The 21,415-nt window shown below is 41.9% G+C and overlaps 1 protein-coding gene across 2 annotated transcripts in view; it reads right to left on the bottom strand.

The window, feature by feature from the left end:
- Positions 1 to 21,415, bottom strand: part of COL28A1 (collagen type XXVIII alpha 1 chain) — a 133,891-nt gene that overhangs the window by 85,392 nt on the left and 27,084 nt on the right. For both annotated transcript variants that reach the window (XM_075062362.1, XM_075062361.1), the window contains exons 13-22: positions 20,265 to 20,333; positions 16,191 to 16,259; positions 11,339 to 11,407; positions 9,322 to 9,390; positions 8,443 to 8,511; positions 6,769 to 6,837; positions 5,038 to 5,109; positions 2,754 to 2,822; positions 2,217 to 2,288; positions 1,478 to 1,546 (exon numbers count right to left, since the gene is read on the bottom strand). In XM_075062362.1, coding sequence (XP_074918463.1) covers positions 1,478 to 1,546; positions 2,217 to 2,288; positions 2,754 to 2,822; positions 5,038 to 5,109; positions 6,769 to 6,837; positions 8,443 to 8,511; positions 9,322 to 9,390; positions 11,339 to 11,407; positions 16,191 to 16,259; positions 20,265 to 20,333 — 696 coding nt within the window. The remainder of the gene's footprint in view (positions 1 to 1,477; positions 1,547 to 2,216; positions 2,289 to 2,753; positions 2,823 to 5,037; positions 5,110 to 6,768; positions 6,838 to 8,442; positions 8,512 to 9,321; positions 9,391 to 11,338; positions 11,408 to 16,190; positions 16,260 to 20,264; positions 20,334 to 21,415) is intronic.

Genomic DNA, 21,415 nt, shown 5'->3' on the forward strand with positions numbered 1-21,415 from the left:
CCAGATCTGGACTTTAGCGTCCAAAATCTGGGTGCTTACCTGAAACTCCCCAAGCTCACTACCAGCTTGGATATTCTCGCTCCACCAGATAAGAATAGGCTCTTATCAGCCTGGATTCCCCAAATACTCCTTGGGGACCCCCTCTGTGGACTCCCCAACTCCTTTGGGAAGACCCCCAAGACCAGACTCTGGGTCTCTCTCTCTCCTCTCCCAGCTTCCCCCCTTCCCTGGGTTAGCGGTGCGAGACTAGCCTTCACTCCTGAATGCAAAACCAAGAGCTATTCTCTTCCCCAGGCTAGGCATTCACAGCTAATCACAGCTAGCACACAAGGAGATTCCCCCTCCTGGCTCGTAGCAGTAACTAGAGAAAAAACCTCCAACACAAGAGAACAGAGATGATCTCCTTTCCCCATCCTGTTCCCGCCCTGGGGACGATAGGAAAAACCCACAGCCTGGCTTTTCCTTCCCTTCTCTGTCTTCCCGTGAGGGAGACAGCTACCTGGTACAGAAATTCTCTCCCTTGCCTCACTAGGAAAAGAACTCCACCAGCTTTCAAAAGAAACTTTATATAAAGAAAGAAAATACAGAACAATATCTTGCATTAAGAACTCAATACAGGCTCTTGCTTATAAGAAAATATGAATAAACAGTCTGATTTAAAAGATAGCCCGATTAAACCAGTCCAGCAAATCAACCTACATGTAATACACACACAAAGCATATATATAGCCTATGTACTTTGTTTCCTTTGTACTCACAGACTTTTAGGAGAAACTTTGAAATAAGAGGGAGTTAGAAGAAAAGCTTGTTTACTCACAGCCGAGGAAACAACAAAGACCCCGAGTATACAATTCCCGCCCCTGACGTGGAAAAGAAACTCTCACACAGTTTTACAAAAGAAACTTTATATAAAAAAATACAAGAACTACATATACTTACACTCTGCTTAAGAAACTAATACAGGGTTGCTATAGAAAATATGAATAAACAGTCTGATTTAAAAGATAGCCCGATAAACCAGTCCAGCAAATCAACACCCATAAAACACACAAGCACATACAGCCTATGTACTTTGTTTCCTGGTTCCTTTGTACTCACACTTGATAGTAGCATATTTGAAAGAAGATGGAGTTAGAAGAAAAGCTTGTTTACTCACAGCCGAGGAAAACAAAAAGACCCCGAGTTTCCAGTTCCCTCCCAGACTTTAAAAAAAATCCAGGTCTCTGATTGGTCCTCTGGTTAGGTGTTTGGTTCCCCCTTTGTTCACCCTTTACAGGTAAAAGAAAATTAACCCTTACCTATCTACTTATGACAAGAAGACAGGCACACATCTGTATTAAACTAATTGGGCTAGGTCTGCCTTTATTTCTACCATTGCAACTTTAGTTCCATTAACCTGAGCAGAGAGGTATAAGTGTTAACTGAGTGCAAAATGTTCAATATTTTGGCTCCAGCAGACAAATCTCAGATGATTTACCTTTGGTCCAGGTGGTCCACGAATGGATGGTCCAGGGTTACCAACTGAGCCTTTATTTCCAGGCTCACCCTACAATGAAACAATACAATATAAGTATAAAGTAAATACTTCCTCTGTATGTACTAATTTATTTATTGTTCAATCCTTAGTATAAAATAGTCAAAATATTTCAGATCAAATGCGTAATATTTGATGAAAAAACATAAGTCAATCCATTTTTCCTCAAATTTGCAAACCGTAACAAACCTCTTGAGGAACACAGACTGAACTTCAAGTCTGAAATGAACACTGTTTGAACAGCAAATCTGAAAAAAAATTAATGCTAACTCTTGTGGTGGTGGTTGTTTCTTTGCTCAGTTAATAGAGCTATTTTATTACACAAGTGTGTGATCTGAATGGCTTCAGTGTGCAGGGCACATATATATATATATCAAACTACATCAAAAGAATATTAAGGTTGCAAAATTACACACCGTAACCTTAGGAAATACCTGAATTAACAGTGCCTTTGCAACATTAATTTGGCCCCTTCATGATAGTGTTGAATTATATAATCACATACTATTTTTCCATAGAACGCCTGCCTTATTCAGTGCTCAGGATGAAAATATACTTTTCTGTTTTGCCAGTTTAACATAAAAATCTCAAAGCTTCAGAGTCATCCATAAATTCACATCATAAAAATTCCAGAGGTATTTGTATAGCGTAGAAAAAAGAGTATAGGAAAGAACAAACCTACTTTTGGTCCTGGAGACCCTTGTAATCCTTTAGCACCAGCATCCCCTTGGGATCCTTTTTCTCCTTGATCACCCTGACCCAAATATAATGATTTAGTTTATAAATCACTACAAAGATTTTACACTTGATAGTTTAAAAAAATCCTGAGTGCCTAAAGTTAGGGAGAAAGATTCAAAATGATAGAGATATCTAACTCTCATGTGTGCCTTTTGAATATATCCGTCTATGTTCCTAAAGTCATATTTAGGCACTAAAAAGTAGCCTGATTTCCACCTCCCCACCCCAAGGAGCTGAGCACATTTACATCCCACTGACTTCAATGATAATTTTGAACTTTAATTTTAGTACTTGTATTTCATTCTGCCACATACTCATGCTGAGCACTCTCAAGTTCTAGTGAGATCAAACATTCAAACTGGTGAAGCTATTACTTAAGGAAGACCATAACAAATTAAAATTATACCAGTCATTGAACTGTATATAACACGAATATTTAATCTTGTTATGTTTCTCAAAGATGGATATTAATAATTCATACCTTTTGGCCAACCTCTCCTTTCCCAGGTGGTCCCTCTGGGCCTCTTAAGCCAGGCACTCCTTGTTCCCCCTAATGAAAATTATATCAGTTTATTAATTCTCACATTGATGTGTATGCTACAGAATCAAAGTCCTAATTAACAACATTCTGGAAACTGGCTTGGATCAATACACTTTGCCTGGGTTGAACAAAGGTCAAGCTCCCAACATACTAAAAAAATTTTGTTCTCTCAATTATATCCAGTGTAGCTGAAACAGTCCGGCTTGACAGTCTCAAAAAATAACCCAACCTTGAGATTTTTCAGCTTGGTTTAAATAACAAACAGTTTGGAGTTAGTATCCAGACTTTTAGGTCCCAAAAGCTGCAAGAGAGAGTCTACAGGCAGCTGCTTGTTCCTATGCAGAATGCCATTGAAATCAGCAGGGCTCTGTGCAGGCATAGATGACTGCCCACACAGAATCAGTTGCAGATCAGGGCCTGACTTGCTTTTGAAAATCATCCATTCACAATTGGACAAATATTGCAGAAGAGAATCTGAAAACATTCTAATAAAAGCTGCACATTCATTTTTATGCTACATGTGACCAATTCTGGTCAGAACTTTACCAAAAAGGAAATTTTAACCAAACAGAAGATACGAGTAAAGAGCTGGTCAGGAAACAGAAACAAATGTTAGCAATTGTTTTTATTTATTTCCACAAATACTCGTAGGAATGAGTTTTTGCTTGCAAGAATTGTTGTAGAAAGACACTGTATGCACACATAGTCAAAAGGGAAGTACCAGAAGCGTTTGCACAGCTGTCTCAAAAACTGTTTGTGGGATAGATTCTGAGCTATGCAATTTGGAAGCAGAAACAATGTCATTTAGCAAATACTTGAAGCAATAAGTGTGGCAAATAGGTAATAATCTATAGACTGAAAGGCATTCAGGAAAATTCTTCATCCAATTGTTTTGAATAAGAACAAATTAGTAAATAAACATGACTGAAAGTAATTCACAAACAGAAAAAAGTGTTAAATAGCTTAAATTGGTGCGTATAGTCTGCCAGCTCTGGAAAAATCTACCTCTGTTTAGAACTTTTGATTTAAAGTACAATTATAGGGCATGACTTTAAGTTGGGCCTCAATATGGACCTCAATGAGCCAATTTTGTGTCTGCAAATAATTGTAACTACTTCTTTGTGCCCACAATACACGGCAGATGCAAATGCTAGTTAGACTAGTTACCTACTTGCACCTATAATGAATGTGATAGATGCCCAGCTGCTAATATTTGTGCTTGCAAAGAATTGTGGAAACTATGATGAAGATGTAACTATTTGTGGATGCAGTTTTTCTGAAGACACAAAGGCCATCACTAAAATAAGCCCCCCTAGCAACTTTTGCTTTCTACAGTTTTTTTACTAAACTCAATGACCTTCATTTTAGGGGGTGAATGAATTTTCACTAACTTCAATTTTTTATAAATGTGAAATAATTTAACATTAAGTTGCAAAACCTCACCCCTGCTTTCCATCCACCAAGAAAAATTCCATACTTCAGTCTGGCACTAGTTGTGTCCTTTATAGCGACACTAAAAAGAAGTTGTATGAAGTGAAAAGTGGACTTGTATTCTTGCTTTTGTAGATGTTTATTGACCCAGACTGAACTAAATCTTGCAAAGCAAGCTGGATACTGAAGGCCACACTAATTCCCCAGTGGCAGAAAATCTGAGGGGAAGAGGGGCTCAGTGACCCAAGATGTCTGCTACCCCACTCTGATGGAGTATGTATAGTGGGTGGAAGTGAGAAAACAGAAATTCAGAGCTGGCCAACACAATCCACAAAATGGACAGGACCAGGTCTAGGGTTGCCACCTCTACTGTGCCAAAAAAATGAGAAATCCGAGATGATTCTGAAGCCATAAGACTGGACAGCTGGAATTGTGTACTGAGCATCTTGACAGAGCTCCTGGGACAGCTACCACAAAAAAGGGATGATCCTGGGAAAACTTGGACAGGTGGCCATCCTCATGAGGTCAGCTAGAACAGCTGCAGTTTCAATGCCCAGTGCCCCTTTGCCAGTGGGGTTCTATGGAAACCTATCCAGATTTTAAACTGTCTTACCTCACCAGAGCCCCTAGGGAAGGGCAGGTACTGGTGTCAACCTTCCCCCAGGAGGAATGTCTCTCCATTGTGTAGCTGCCCTCCTGGGAGCAGAGGGATTCAATTTGCAATGAGGTCTGAATTTGATCATCCTATCTAGCCTAAAGCTTTCACATCCAGCAAACAGAAATACTGGCTTACCTTTTTCCCATCGTTTCCAGTCAGTCCTATCATTCCTGTATTTCCTGGGATTCCTGGTGTTCCTGGATCTCCCTTAAAAGGTGATAAATATTTATTTCCCAAAAGCTTGGTAAACTCATGTACTTTATACACTGAGGGAGTTACATTCTGGTACAATACTGGTTAATGGGCAATATTTCTGTCCAAAAATAGACTCTTCCTAATTAATACTATTCTGATTATTCCAATCAAGAAACCCAACTAATGCATTCAATTTGGAATACATATTTTAAATTTGTTTTTAAAAAACACTACACCTCTATCAAATTAAAGTATCTCTAGATTTAACATGGCTTGCATGTAGCATAAGGGCATGCTCCTGTGGTTATTTATAGTTACATTGCATAGCTAATGGCTCAGAGATCTCTTCAATCAGTTCCTCTAGTATTCTAGGATGCATTTTAAAGAGTCAAGGAGGTGAGATAATATCTTTTATTGATCCAGCTTCTGTTGGTAAGAGAGACAAGCTTTTGAGCCTACACAGAGCTCTTCTTCAGGGATTAGGTAGCGGGGGGAGAGGGTTCATTCTCCCTAGGCCTTTGAGTGCAGAAGGAGAGGGCCTGGGGAGGGGGCAATGCTTTCCCAGGACTCTGTATAGCAGGGAGGGGGACACACCTGGGCAGTTCTGTTCTGCTGCAAATGTAACCCACACACCTTCTGGGTGTGGTGTTCTGTCCCGTGTAGTGACACTGAGACCACTTAGACAGAGAGAGATAAAATGACTCTGCTCTACAGCCTTAGCTATCAGCCATACGACTTTTAGCTCATATGGTAGATGCTCATGAATATAGCTCCAGAGATCCCAGGTTCAATCCTGACTACCAATGACTGGGGTCAGTTGGTGTTACACAAACACCGTGCCAAGAGCGAACATCTTGTCTTCACTTCCTTGAGTATAATTGCAGCCTTGCCTGCCCAGCCACCACCTATGGTCTAACTTGTGATAGTTCTGCTGGGGCAGAGTCCCACACTGCAGGGGCTGCAACTCTGCTCTGAGCAGAGGTGTAAGCGTGGAGTTTCTTCTCACATTCCCAACTGTCTCCCAGAAACCACTTCCTCTCCCACACAAACTGTCCCACAGCTATGGCTCTATTCCAGTAAACCCTGGGACAGGTAGTGCTGGCCTGGAGACTTTCCTCACTAGCCTTAAAGAGACTGGGATAGAAAGACTGAGGACTAGACTTTAGGAGACATGGGGAAAGGTTGGGAGCACTCATGCAGTTAGTTGGGTGAGTAATACAAAAGTTACACAGGGTTTTGCTTCTTTGTTTACATACATGACTAATTTGCAAACCTCCTTGAAATGGGATTTGAGAAGGTCATAAAAGAGGAGAGAGTGAAGGCATGGCAAGTCAGCCTAGGGATGGGTGTGTATCAGGAGCCATATAAAAGCTGCATAGGCAGCCCTTTCTATGAGAGCGCTGTTTGCTCCTCCCAGCTCATCACTCTCATATATTATTCAGTCTTTATTAGCATGACCACTGCTCTCCCATTTGCTAGCATCATGCTGTCACTTAAACATGACTTATTTAGCAGGGTGAATAATGGTTGAAACTATTAATTTAAACAGCTGAAACACATTTCTCTATGGAGACTGTCTCTGAAGTACATGGACATCAGCAACTTCTTGCTAAAAATTATCAGATATTTTTGCAGAAAACTTGGCATGATTTAAAAAAAAAATAGGCTCACTTTCGGTCCGGGTACTCCAACTCCTGGTGGTCCTGGATCCCCCTTTTGTCCCAATTCACCTTCTTTTCCCTAGTAATGAAAAATTATTTGTGTTTAGAACAAGTTCATCATTTTGACTTTCTAGTTTTATTTTGATGGTGAAACATTTTGTTTTGACTCAATTCATTTTGATTTTTATATTAATATATAAATATTTACACTGAAATGAAATATTTTGGCATAGTGAAACAAAAATGTCTCTATTGTTCCAGATTAATTTGGGGGGTGGAACTTTTATTCCACTGGAAATTTTGATATTTTGGCTTTTCATTCTGATTTGGCACAAAAACTAATTTTGAAATGGCAGAATTATCCCAAGGATCAGAAATTCCATTTTCTGACCAGCACTAGCCTTGAGCTTTTCATGGTCTTAATAGAGACCATATTTCTTGATCACCTGTTCACCCATGCCCAACCACACAACATCTCTATGGCAACTACAGCAATTGCTTACATGCAAAAACAATGTCCAGAAAGTATTTAACAGGCTGCTTTCAATAAAATAAGCATTCTGTCCTCTTGTGGAAGAACTTAATCACAATGTCTACTTTTGCTTTTTATTTCATCTGTTCCTGCCAATTCACTTGCTCCTCTACCCATCCTGCCTTGTTCCTTTGCCCCTGAACATTCCTCTCCTGGAGTACCAGTCCTGCTAGTGGCTCTGGTTATGAGGATGGCTCCTGTTTCACCTATCTTTCTTTCACTTATGTAGCAGTTAGGGTGACCAGATGTCCCAATTTTATTGGGACAGTCCCAAGTTTTGAGTCTTTTTTTTATATAGGCTCCTATTAACCCCTCACTCTCTGTCCCAATTTTTCACATTTGCTGTCTGGTCACCCTAGTAGCAGTGTCACCTTGTAACTGTAGCTAGGCTGACTTTCTTTCTCCATGTTTTCTTCTAATGCTACAGACCTTCAAACTCTTTTCCTATGATGTGGATGGAGGGCTGGAGAATCAGATGGAAAGAAGAATGAAAGCCATCATCATGTGACCAGCAAATTCTCTGCAAATCACCAGTTCACAATGGGAGAGCCATTAGTTTAGAATTTCTCAGTAGAGTATGACATTTACATACAGTGTCTATATGCCACCAAACCAACACACAATGAATCAAAATGAAAGAAATTTGACTTGAATCCTTGGCTGATGAAGAAAATCTGTATTTGTTTAAACAGTAAAGAACTGCTAGCTTGAAACAATGCAATGGTGAGGTCCAGCAATGGAGGCTGTTAAAATGAAGTGGCTTTTCTCTTCAGAATCTTTCAAATATATCAGTCAGAAATCTCTACGCTTCTACTTCATATACTATTAAATACTGGTAATAAGTGTTGCCTTTTATGAGGTACAATATCAGGTGGTACTTCCACAGTAGAAAACTGTTCGAGTACTTGAGAGCAAGCTCCAAACATTCTGTTGTAAGGACATATCCATGCTTATTCCACCTGCACAGCAAAGTGTCATGGGAGTTCTCCTACAAAGACCAAATATGGATTGTGGTCTAAAAATGTACAGCTCTGATTTCTTTCCATTGTTCCCACTATAGAATACACTTTAAAAGCACTGGATGTCTGACTTTCCTTGTCCCTTGAGGGGGCCAATAATTTTTTTTTAAATTGCGATGCTCTTGAAAGTTACCTTTGGACCCTGCACACCCATGCCTCGAGACCCTTTTGGCCCAGGTATACCTTTAGGACCTTGGATACCCTTAAAAAAAAGAAGGAAGAAGTTAATGAAAACTACACTTCCATAGGTTCATTTTCTAGGTTAATAAAATGAATTTATTATCCTCCAAAGGAAAGAAACCTAACTGGCTGTGTGTTCTAGGGCCAAATCACAAGCTCCTTGCTCAATTTTCCCTCAGTCACACACACACGGCTTCCACTGAATTACCCCAAGTTCCGGGATTGCCCTGGGTAGTGGTGGGGAAAGCCAGGGAGAGGATTTTTGTCTCCTCATCCTAACTCCGTGCAGTGGGAAATTATGCTCTGGCCTCTGAGAGGATAGGGCTACACTTTCACAAGGGACTCATTACTTTAGATGGATCAATTTTTGAGTATCCATTGTAAGGCCTCTGTAAATTATCAGAATTTCAGAGGCGCTGAGCATTCACCCTATAAAAATCTTCCTTACTGCATCATCCCATGTGGAGATCTCAGAAAGTCTGCTGTGCAAATTATTGCATGGATTGATCCAGATAATTCACTTTTCTGTTGGCTTGATCTCAAGACAATCGAAATCAGAGTCTTTTCATTGATGTCAATGAACTTTGGATTGGGCCTTGTCTGGTATTTTTAAGGTACAACTCACAGTGGTGTTTTCTGGATCTAAATTTTGCTACATCTCCAAAGTTTAGGGCTGCACCTGACCCTTTTCCTACTGAAACCAGTGACACAGCCATTTACTTTAAACAAAGGTAATAGGGTTTTAGTTTGGGTTCCTGTCATGAAGTATATTATGCCAAAACTAGGCATTCAGTTGAATGTATTTCTTAACTAAACTTAATGTCAGATTTACCTGGATTCCTTGACTGCCAATTCCAGGTTGTCCCATAGGCCCTTGTGATCCTTCAGGGCCCCGTTCACCCTGCATAGAGAAACCTTGCAACTTGTTTATAACATCATCATTTTTAGGTCTGAAATGTTTTCCTTACATTCTACCATACAGATTAACTTGCAAAACATCCGGAAAAAAACCCATGAAGAGAAGTCATGGGCTACAGAATATTTGGGATAGCTTTGCCATTATTTTTTCAAAGATCTGTTCTGGTTATGTTTTATTCAGTGTTAATAACAATATATATAACACCACCAATCTTTGAAACATGAAAAGTCACTAAGAAAATGTGTCTGAATTATTCACAGACATCAGCTTTAAGGAAAATAAAGCAAATGGAAATCTCTCTCTTCCTCCAATTCAAACAACATAATTTAGTTAACAAAATTCTGTTCTAATAAAGAATGAGTAATTCGCTTAGTAATGTATACAGTGAGAAGTTTTCTGAAACTTGCATTCACCCAACCCACAAAGGAATTAAAATTAAAGCAGCAGACTGAAGTGTATACATCCTAGAAAGAAGATCTCTGCAGGATGTCACAAACAACTAAAGTAGTTTGAGCAACCAAACTAGTAATTGCCTTTCAACTATATTTTAAATTACCTAAAACTATTTTTTGCAGTTCCTATTATATGCATTTATTACTATTGAACCAAGTTTCCAATATAACACTCTGACCTGAATGCCAGTAACTTGCAAACAAGAGAAACCTAGCTGATATGTGCACCTTACAATATTTTCAGTGCCATGCATGGGAAAGGTCAGACATAGGAACAGATTATTCCTGGCTTTTGAGTGGATATGAGGTGGGAGGAAAGATGCAAGAAACTTTTCCCTGCACAAAGGCCAGAGACAATTGTAGTTCTTATCCTTGGGAAACACATTGCCTTGAAGGGGCAGAGAGGAGGTGGGATATCCTAAAAGGTCATGTGGACTGCTGCACACTCTCCCTAAGTGGTGGTGGGCATGGGGAGAATTATGGCTCCCAGAGGGACAATCCTTCGCTCATCTCCCTCTGAGGTAGGGTGCTTCCACATTGCCTTCTAATCAGAACTTCGGATAAATTCTTCAGTCTAGCATGTAAAAGCAGTTAATTCTGAGTGTTGGGATAGAATGTTATATAGAGCACCATGACAACCTACGGCATGTGGTGGTAATGTAGCCACAATGTGATTTCAGTGTCTCTCACTGAGATCTCTCAGGAATTAAGAGAATTTATTGTCTGGCTTTTGGCTAAATTAATTTTGCTAGCAGATGGAGATAGATTCATGCAGGCTAATTAATACCATACACCAGATTCTGAGGCCATTTTCCAAATAGAGAGCTTAAAGATAGGCTGTTCAATACACATTTGGATGCTAAAAAGTGGCTTTATTTTTGAAAGGATGAGTCCCATTGATTACTGGTAGATGACCTCATTTTCAGCACACATTTTGGAAAATCATGGAAATGGTCCATTTCCACTGCAACGGGACAGTAAAGCATCTTAACCAGTCTCCTGGAGATTCCCAAGTGACACAGGGCTGACAATGCAGACTTTGCATTCTAATTCCTTGCACAGGGGTTGGGGGCATGGTCAAAACAAGGGGCTTTGCTCCAGCAATCCCTGGCTGACAGAAATGCCCCTTGCATGCTATGATGGAAAGGTGTCCTGAATAGCACCAGAAGCTGGCCAAGACCCAGGATTTGGGAGCTTAAATGTGGGGTAGAGTCACCTTTGTCAACTTCTTTCCCCTCACTCCCAAGTGCACAGAGCACAGCCTGGCTGCAGCTGAGGACTGAGCCCCACGTGTCATCAATCAATAGACTTAACCAGGGGCATGGTCATAATATTAGAACAGCATAGAATAGTTCAGTCCGTATCCAACTATAAGATATTTACATACTATTTCTAGATTGCATAAAGGATTAAATAATCATTACTTTAACTATAAATCACACGGATGTGATTTAAAAAAAAAATCGTATTTACCACACCTTAGCACCTTTGACTGATTCTCCTGCTATTCCAATTGGACCTGGTGGGCCTTCTGAGCCTTTTTCACCCTGGAAATATATAGTATTGATATAAGTTAACTGGCTTTAGGACTTCACACATTTAAATTTCTAACACAAATCAACAGAAAATCACAATAGACGATGTCTGCATGGAAACAGTTTCTTCAAACAAGACATACTATCAAAAGAGTCATTTATCGCAATGGGAAGTAGCTTAGCTACAGTTCATAAACTACATTTACTCCGTTAGAACTATCGTAACTTGAAAGGGCTTTAAAAGAACTCTCAGGTTTAGCTAGGGTAAGAAGGGGGAAAGCAATAACTGAAGGGAGACTAGAACAGTCTGGGTGTTTCATATTTTAAACATTGCAAAATGTGCTTAACATAAGAACATAAGAATGATCGTACTGAGTCATACCAAAGGTCCATCCAGGGCCAGCTCCAGGCACCAGCCGAGCAAGCTCCTGCTTGGGGTGGCAGATTCTACGGGGCGGCATTCCACTCAATCCTAAGGCGGCACTGTTGCTTTTTTTTTTTTTCTCCTGTTTGCTGATCTGGCTGCCCTGTAGGGGGCAGTGGCGCGGAGGAGGGGATCCCCCTGCTGAGAGCAGGCTGTGCACTCTATCTGCCCCAGTTGGTGCCAGGTCTGCAGCAAGCCCGGCAGCTCGCGTTCTTCCCTCTCTGCTGACTGGAGCAGTGCAGAGCCCGCCCAGCAAGCGGCACAGCGGTCGGAGCCACGTGGCGAGCGCCCAGCTGAAGCCCTGGCTGCCCCGCTTCTCTCTCTCCCCCACTCCCCTCTGCTAGCTGGGGCATGTCTGCAGCGCAGGGAGTCCCCCTGCACCCTGGCTCCGGCCGCCCTGCAGGTTTTTTTGTTTGTTTGTTTGTTTTCCCTGCTTTGCTGCTCCAGCTGTGCTGCAGTTTTGTTTTGTTTTTTTGCTTTGCCGTTCTGGCTGCCCAGTTTCCTGTCAACCAGCAGTCGCTAATGCCAGGTGCCCCAGAGGGAGTGAACTTAACAGGTAATGATCAAGTGATCTCTCTCCTGCCATCCATCACCACTCTCTGACAAACAGAGGTTAGGGACACCATTCCTTATCCATCCTGGCTAATAGCCATTAATGGACTTAACATCCATGAATTTATCTAGTTCTCTTTTAAACCCTGTTATAGTCCTAGCCTTCATAACCTCCTCAGGCAAGGAGTTTCACAGGTTGACTGTGCGCTGTGTGATGAAGAACTTCCTTTTATTTGCTTGATTGAGCAGTTTGGAGTGGACTGTTGTAACACCAGTGCACACAGTGTGACTGACATCTTTTCCTTTATAGAGAGGAAAATCCTCTTTGTTCACCAGTTAAGACACCAGGGAATTGTGGAACCAATAAAATATCTCAGTTAGCATGAGACTGGTATGCTCTTCTTGAACAAAACAGCAGAAAGAGGATTATGTGGGACTGGGATGTGAGATTTCAGTTCAAGTTCCACCATCAATATTTGGGGTTTTGTTTTAGCTTCAGAAAACTATTAATCAGCACAGTCATATCAGGGCCTCCCAGAGGATTCAGGGGGCCTGGGGCAAAGCAATTTCGGGGGGCCCCTTCCATAAAAAAAATTGCAATACTATATAATACTATATTCTCGTGGGGATCCCTGCGGGGCCTGGCACAAATTGCCCCACTTGGTCCCCGCCTCCACGGGTGGCCCTGGGAAAAATAAACCTGCATCTTGGCGCAAACCCAGTTTTGAGAAAACTTCTTTACAAGGTATCACTAATTCTCAGCATCAGCTAGTGCTAAAAGGCACTAAAGCTCATTAAAAGGGTTGAACAAATATTTTCCGTCAAAACTTTTTCTGGATTGAAAACTAGGGGGTTTTAAAAAGCAGAAAAAAATCATGGACAATGTCTGCTTTCCTTCAAAATTTGTTGTGGTTTTTTTTTAAGTGAAAAGCTGAAATTAGTCTGCCAAAACCTGAATATGGTTTGGGGTTTCAGAAGTGTGTGGCCAAATATTTGCTGCTTGCTGTTGTTGGGCTGTTTAAAGAAATAAGAAAAAAATTCTGTTAAAAAAGAATCCCAAACTTTTGACACCTCAGCTGTGACCAAAGCTGTAGCCATCCAGTTGAGATTTTTCCAGATGTCTATTAACTCTGCTAGGCCTCTCCTTCGATCACTCTGTCTCCATATTTGTGTGTTATTTTGGTATAGAACAAGAACGCCATACTGAGTCATCCAAAAAGTTCCATCCAGCAGTGATCTTAGTCTACTTTGAGCAATGGCATGCCAAGTGCCCTAGATGGAGTGACCTAACAGGTGGATCGAATCAGAGCTGTCTTCTCCTGCACATCCAGCTCCTCCTCTGACAAACAGTAGGCTAGGGACACCATTCGTTAACCCATTGGCTATAAGCCGTTATATGAGTTAACCTCGCATGCATTTTATCTGTTTCTAGAGACTGGTTCCATGGGGTCCCTCACAAACTGGAGCAGTACGTGGGTTTAGTCTTAGTAACTAGCTTATGTTTAAATATTCATTGACTTGAGCATTTGAGCTATGTTCCAAGATCTGGATGGGCCTATGTTGTTGAAACTTGACAATTGCTCAAAATAGCATTGCATGTGAATGGAACAGGTGCTAAAGTTAATTAAACCCAGGGTTCTCAACTAGGGTTGTGACCCCTTCAGGGCGGGTCATGAGGTTATTACCGGAGGTCGGCAAGTGTCAGCTCCACCCTAAACCCTGCTTTGCCTCAGATTTTATATAGTGTTAATATATTAAAAAAGTGTTTTTAATTTTAAAGGGGGGGTCACACTCAGGTTGCTATTGTGAAGGGTCGCTCAGTACAAAGTTTGAGAACCACTGAATGTAACCTCTGAACGCCTCTAGGGATGCAGGGAGCGGGGGTCTCCCTGGGAGGGTTGGAAGGATTTGCTCTTCTCATGTGATCCCTTCTCAGTGGCTTTTTAAATGAGGCTACCTCCCCGACTATGAATCTCCCTATGGCACTGAAATTAAATATAGACTATAATTTGGCATTTGAGAAGTGAAAGGGATGGTAGCCCTAATGGAAAAGCTAACAGCTTGGCTCTTCTGCAAGCCTCAAACTGCTGAATGAGCTTTAGAGTAGGGAAGGCTGTGCCTCCCAAACAACCTGGCCCTGCCCTCATCCGACCCCCACCCACTTCCTGCCCCCCGACTGCCTGCCCTCCCTCAGAATACCCAATCCATCCTGCTCCCTGTTCCCTTACCCAGAGACCCCCCCCCACTCTGGGACCCCACCCCTGCTCCCTGTCCCCTGACTGCCCCAACCCCTATCCAACCCACTGCCGCTGAGTCCTGACAGACTCCCAGAATGCCCACACTCCAACCCCCCCATTCCCTGTCCCCTGACCACCACCCCCAACCTCTGCCCCCTGACTGTCCCAGGGACTCCCTGCCCCTTATCCAACCCCTCGGCCCCGGCACCTCACCCCCAGCTCCCCCCTCACCCGGAGCCTCAGCCCATCCAGGAGCGTCCCTCAACAGCTGCAGCATGGCTCCAGCGTGGCTCCTGAGCTCCGCCTCACCCAGAGCAGTGTGGTAAGGGGGCGGGGCTGCGAGCTCTGGGCCGAGCAGAGGGAGCTGAACTCAGCCTGGAGCTCGCAGCCCTGCCCCCTTACCATGCAGCTTTGAGCAGGGAGGAGCTCAGGGGCCCTGCTGGAGCCACAGTGCAGCTGTCCAGGGACATTGCTGGACGTGCTGAGGCTCCAGGAGAGGGGCGGAGACGGGGTCGAGTGGGGTTGGGGAAGGAGCCTCAGCCATTCTCGTGGGGGCCCCTGTGGAGCCCAGGGCCTGGGGCAAATTGCCCCACTTGCCCCCCACTCTGGGCGGCCCTGAGTCATATATTTTATTTTAAGATGTTGATGATATGCTATAATGAGGTACATGTCCATACAGACTCATTGTCACATTCTGGAGTGCTATTCACACCAGTGAGAGGTTGTGTCACTGCTTATCCTGTAAACCTCAGTGCCTGAAAATGCTCTGCTGCTGTGAAGAAAGGTGCCATGGAGTCTGATGGAAAAGGTTCCATGCTAGTTTCCTCCCCACTGGTGCTTTCTACAATTCAAATTGATCTGTCCCTGCAGCTTCTGATATGCCAATTGACTGTCATTGTCAAGTGTCTGTGATTGTGCCTGGATGAAGACACCAGCCTTTCCATTATCTGGAAAAAACTGCTTACCCATAGCCCAGATTTGTCTGGTTCAAATACATTTTAATAATATCAGACAGAAAGAATGCATAACTCCACATATAACATAAATACATGCATTTTACAATGCTATTAATAACCAGCACATTATTAGCTTGTATATGATATCTCACAAGGTATGTTTTGTACAAATATTATTGCGATAGCGTGTAGAGTATGAATGCAGAGGTGCCTAGAGTCACAATCGTATAATCCTTGTCAGCATTTCCCACAGTGGCAAGAAGAATCAAACTGCCTTCTGAATGGTTCCCTCCAGTACTAAGCAGCTGAATGGGTTATATTTTATATAAAGAGCTTTCCAAAAGATACTTTTTAAACCTACCAATGCTACCATGATAAGACTTCTTATTAACACAGTCTTCAGCACTAAGTGGGTCAGTAATTTATTACTGTATTTTGGTGAGGGTGACATTTCTTTTGGTAGGACTCTTAATCTTTTTAAGAGAAAGTGAAAAATTCAAGAAGCACCTAAAATGTCTTGGAGCATATGCCCCACTGACTGGCTTTCAGTATTGTGTTCCTAAATCACTTAGGCATTTTTTGAAAACCACAGTCACCATATTTAGGAATTTCAGTGTAACATTTACCTTCTGGCCTGGAATGCCTTCTCCTGGGGGACCTCTTTCACCTTGTACACCCTCAGGACCACGAGGCCCCTGATGTTAAAAAAAAAGAACAGCTTCAGATGGCATGTGCAATTAAACATTTCCTTATTGATGCTATTTCAGGTACATGAGTACCATCCCATCTATCAGGGAGCTGAGAATTGCAAGGGCTACAAGAAATTCTGCAACAGTCTACTTGAAAAATTGGGTTTGTTTATTCTGGAGAAGAGAAGCCCAAGGGGGGACATAACAGTTTTCAAGTACATAAAAGGTTGTTATAAAGAGGAGGGCAATAAACTGTTCTTCATGCTACTGAAGGTAGTGTAGAACACAACAGGAAGGACAAGAAGTAATAGGCTTAATATGGAGCAAGAGCAATTTAGATTAGATATTAGGAAAAACTTTCTAACTATAAGGGTAGTTAAGTTCTGGGATAGGCTTCCAGGGAGATTTTGGAATCCCCATCATTCGAGGTTTTTAAGAAAAGGTTGGAAAAACTCTTGTCAGGGATGGTCTAGGTTTACTTGATCCTGCCTCAGTGCAGAAGGCTGGACTTTTAATGACATCTCAAGTTCTCATCCAGCTCTACATTTCTATGATTAAGAGAAGTTTACAAAGATTTTCCACAATATTTTGTTTGTATTATTGGTCATATTTCATAATGGCCACTGCAGTATTTTACTGAAATAAAGTTACTGAAAGAAAGGTTTTTATGTTTTCCCCAGAAGAACTACTCTGTGAGAAGGCAAAGGGGAAGAGAGTTATTATTCTTGAAAGTGTCCATGGCGTCATTAATCAAATGATGTTATAGCATCATTTTTGAGGTCAATACAGGAATTCTCATCTCTGAGTAAGATACAGTGGTCACAATTATAGAGTTGGCATGTCAATAGTATCTGAGAGAGAGTTCAAAGTTATTTCCCATAATTAAAATGTGTGTGGTAACATCTACTGATCCATAATACCAAGCTATATTACTCTTCTGTTTGGCAATATCAAACTTCTCTGAATTGCTTTAACTAGTGCCTACCATCAGAGGCAACTGAAGTTTGTCTTATATGGTCTGTTTGTGTATTGCTATATGTGTACTATCATTAGGATTCCGGAAATGGAGCAAGATGGCAATCACTTATTCTGCTTTGTTTGGAAAAAATTCTCTACAAAACCCAAATGTGAGAGTGTGATGATTTAAATTAAGAATAATTTTTGATTGTATGTGTAAAGTAAACTCAAAGTCCATACTCTTATACGAGTAAAACATATGACAAAGCCAAGCTGAAGTGCATGGTTTCCAACAGAGTGCGAATAATTTATTACTGGAGAAATGGTGGAATGATAAAATGATAAAAAAGAAATGGCAAAGCATAGAAATTCAGAGGCTGCTCTTAAAAAGAATAACCAATTTTGCCTTAGATAAACACTGAAGTAACTTTCTACTTGTAGCGTTCTTTTCTCTTCCCTAGAATTCATTTATCTAACCTACACTTAAATATCTCCAGAGATGGAGATTCCACAACCTCCCTAGGCAATTTATTCCAGTGTTTAACCACCCTGACAGTTAGGAACTTTTTCCTAATGTGCAACCTAAATCTCCCTTGCTGCAGTTTAAGCCCATTGCTTCTTGTTCTATCCTTAGAGGCTAAGATGAACAAGTTTTTCTGCCACCTTCCTTATATGACACCCTTTTAGATACCTAAAATGCTATCATATCCCCTCTCAGTTTTCCTTTTCAAACGAAACAAGCCCAAATTCCTTCAGCCTTCCTTCATAGGTCATGTTCTCTAGACCTTAATTCATTCTTGGTTGCTCTTCTCATGGACCCCTCCAATTTCTCACAATTCATTTTTGAAATGCGGTTGCCCAGAACTAGCAATTTACTCCAGTTGCTTGAAGTGACTACTAACCAGGCAGTCCTAGTAAGCGTAGTAGTGGGGTCTTGGGCTCCAACACACTGTAATTGCATGCCAGAATCACGTTTGCTTTTTTTTTTGCAACAAACATGCACACTGTTGACTCAATATTTAGCTTGTGGTCACTATAACCCCTAGTATTCTTTCTGCCATATCCTTCCGTTAGCGTCTCTTCCATTCTGTCTGTTAATTGATTGTTCCTTCCTAAGTGGAGCACTTTGCATTTGTCTTTATTAAGCTTCAACGCCTTGTTCTAGACCTTCTCCAATTTGTCCAGATCATTTTGAATTATGATCCTATCCTCCAAAGCAGTTGCAATCCCTCCCAGTTTGGTATCATCTGCAAACTTAATAAGCATGCTTTCTTTGACAATATCTAAGTTGTTGATGAAGATATTGAACAGAGCTGGTCCCAAAACAGACACCTGCAGAACCCCACTTGTTATACCTTTCCAACAGGATTGGGAAGCATTAATAACTACTCTCTGAGTATGGTTATCCAGCCAGTTATGCCCCCACTTTATAGTAGCCCCATCTAAGTTGTATTTCCCTAGTTTATTGATAAGAATATCATGCGAGACTGTATCAAATGCCTTACTGAAGTCTAGGTATACCCACATCCACTGCTTCTCTCTTATCCACAAGACTCGTTATCCTATCAAAGAAAGCTATTAGATTGGTTTGACATAATTTATTCTCTACAAATCCATGCTGGCTATTCCCTCTCACCTTTATACACACAGTATATATTTAAAACAGACAATTTAATACTGGGACGCAGTGATGATGATTGTGAAGTTTGGTTGAGGTGATGAAGTCAGAGGGTGGGATATTTCCCAGGAAATGCCTTACTGCTATATGATGAACAAGCAATTGGCTGAGCCCTCAAGGGTTAACTCATTAAGGTAGCCTCACACTCCATAAGGCAGCACGAATGGAGGGAGGGGAGACAGCATGGCAGACAGAGACAGAGACACACACCGTGTGTGTGAGAGAGACATGCGCATTATTCCTTTAAGTACGCTGACGCCACTCTAAGTAGCAGGATTGGAGGCCTTTTTAAGTAGATAAGCAAGCTGAGACGGCAGCTGCTGCCCGGAAGCTCCCTCTGCTCTGAGCCCTGTCGTGTGTCCCCCCTGCTCTATGGAAGATGGGGTAAGCGGGGTGCAGGAGCAGGGGGGAGGGGGACACCCTGACATTATCCCCCTCTCTCCCACACTTCCTCACAGCAAGCAGGAGGCTCCGGGGAGCAGGTCCAAAGGAGAGGACAGGAGCAGCACACAGCAGTGGGGGGAGGGACAACTGAACTGCCCTGCAATTGATAGCCTGCTGGTCAGCTGCCGCACAGGGAACTTAAGGGAACGGGGAGCTGGTAGGTGGGCTGCCGGTCCACCCTGATTCCAAGCCCCCACCAGCTAGATGCGACGGGCTGCTCTTCCTTCAAGCAGTGGACAAAGTAGGCGGCTGCCAAATAATGTTATAAGGGAGCATTGCACAACTTTAAACAATCATGTTCTCTAATTGATCAGCAACGTAACAACATTAACCAGGACGATTTTAAGTGCGGAGTTATTGTACAAGTTTCTTCTCTTTTCCTTTATAACCAAAGAAATGTAAGAACCAGTTTGAAACCAGGAACTGAGACCCCGAGACTGACAGTGGCACAGAAACATTTAAAGATATGTGGCATCTAAATAACCGTTCCAGACCAGCTGTGTTTACGTACTTAAGTTACACACAGGTACACAGGAATGGCCCAACTTTTGATTCTTTAAAGATATATTTTTATCTCAGACCGTTCTAAAGTGTTTTTCTCCTTAACATCAACCAGAAGAGAAGCATAGATACAAATTCGCATCTAGATTCTTATTGAAAACCAGGCCCTAAGAGGCTGTTTAGCTGGGATCGGGCAATCAAATTTTTCTTTGTTTCATATTCTTTAGAGATGGCACTTCCTCCTGGCTCAGCTCTGCTACGTGCAGTTGTTATTGCAACAGTTACTAACACATCCACTCACTTTCATTGTCCCAGCAGCAGGTACAGAGTGGGCCAGTCAATATGACCGTAATCTATCAAACAAGTTCACTTAGATATCTTGTATTGTTTTTAATTTCTAACATGTTGTACAGACTGTCCTGTCCACTTACAGTTAATCCTGGCTCACCAATTCCAATAGGCCCTGGAGGCCCAATTCTTCCTTCCTGGCCTCTATCACCCTATTGGGAAGGAATTTCAGAGATGTTACTTATTGTTTTATTAGAGTGTAACTTTCTAAAGCACCCAAGTGACTGGGACTAAGTGACTTTTGAAAATGGGACTTAGCACTCTGGAGCCTAAGTTTCATTGAAAGTCAGTGGGACTTAGGCTCCCAACTCATTTGGGCATTTTTGAAAATTTTACTCTTTATTCATAGGTGAGGTATAGTGCACCATATAATGTCCCCTGGTGGCACTGAAATGAAACCACTAGCATCTTTTAATGAACTGTTAATATGAACTACAATTTAGGAGCATAAAAAGAGTCATCTTCATTTATCTTAGGACCAGATTGTAGCCCATCCTACATGCCAATGGAAACACAGTAAGGGGATAACAGGCACCCGCTTATACTCATGCACCAGTACTTGGTACCATCACAGCCAGCACACAGGGAGTATCAGGCTCCACAGAGCCATTGCATCCCCCATTCTGTATAAGGCAGTAGAGAGTTGGCATAGCAGTCCAGTACATTGGGCAGCATATGCCACACTGGGTGTAAACCTGGTACAGTGTAGTTCCTCTACAGAGCATCATGGAGCTTGGGAGGGACACCATGACTCCCTAATCCACAATTTCCCTCCTGAACTGCGGCAAAAGCAGCACAACAACGCTCTGCTTCTTCATCTGGGCAAATTACAAAATGATTATGTAGCCCTCACGCAGCGCACAAGCACAGCACAGAAAACACCCATGAGTTCCATGGATGCAGGGAAAAAAGCAATAAACCCTTACAGGTATGTTGTTCTAGGCATTGGCCCTTCGTCCGTACAGTACAGAAGATACATGGCCTAAAGCAATTTTTGAAGAATTAGCACCAGAAGTAATATTTGACTCAAACAAGATGCAGGAATGAATCAGTGCATGAGGGAAAATAGCAAGGAATCTCCATCTCCCAACTAAGAAATATGGGAGAAATCAGTCATTTATTCTCCAAGTTTTTAGTTCCCTTGTCTCTGGCCATATATAGTGTGTGTAAAAGCAGTCAAGGTATATTTATACACATAATGGCACAGGATTGGAGGCAGACCATGTGTACAGCC

This window comes from Chelonoidis abingdonii, chromosome 2 (assembly GCF_003597395.2).
Source record: "Chelonoidis abingdonii isolate Lonesome George chromosome 2, CheloAbing_2.0, whole genome shotgun sequence".
NCBI classification, from domain to species: Eukaryota; Metazoa; Chordata; order Testudines; family Testudinidae; genus Chelonoidis; species Chelonoidis abingdonii.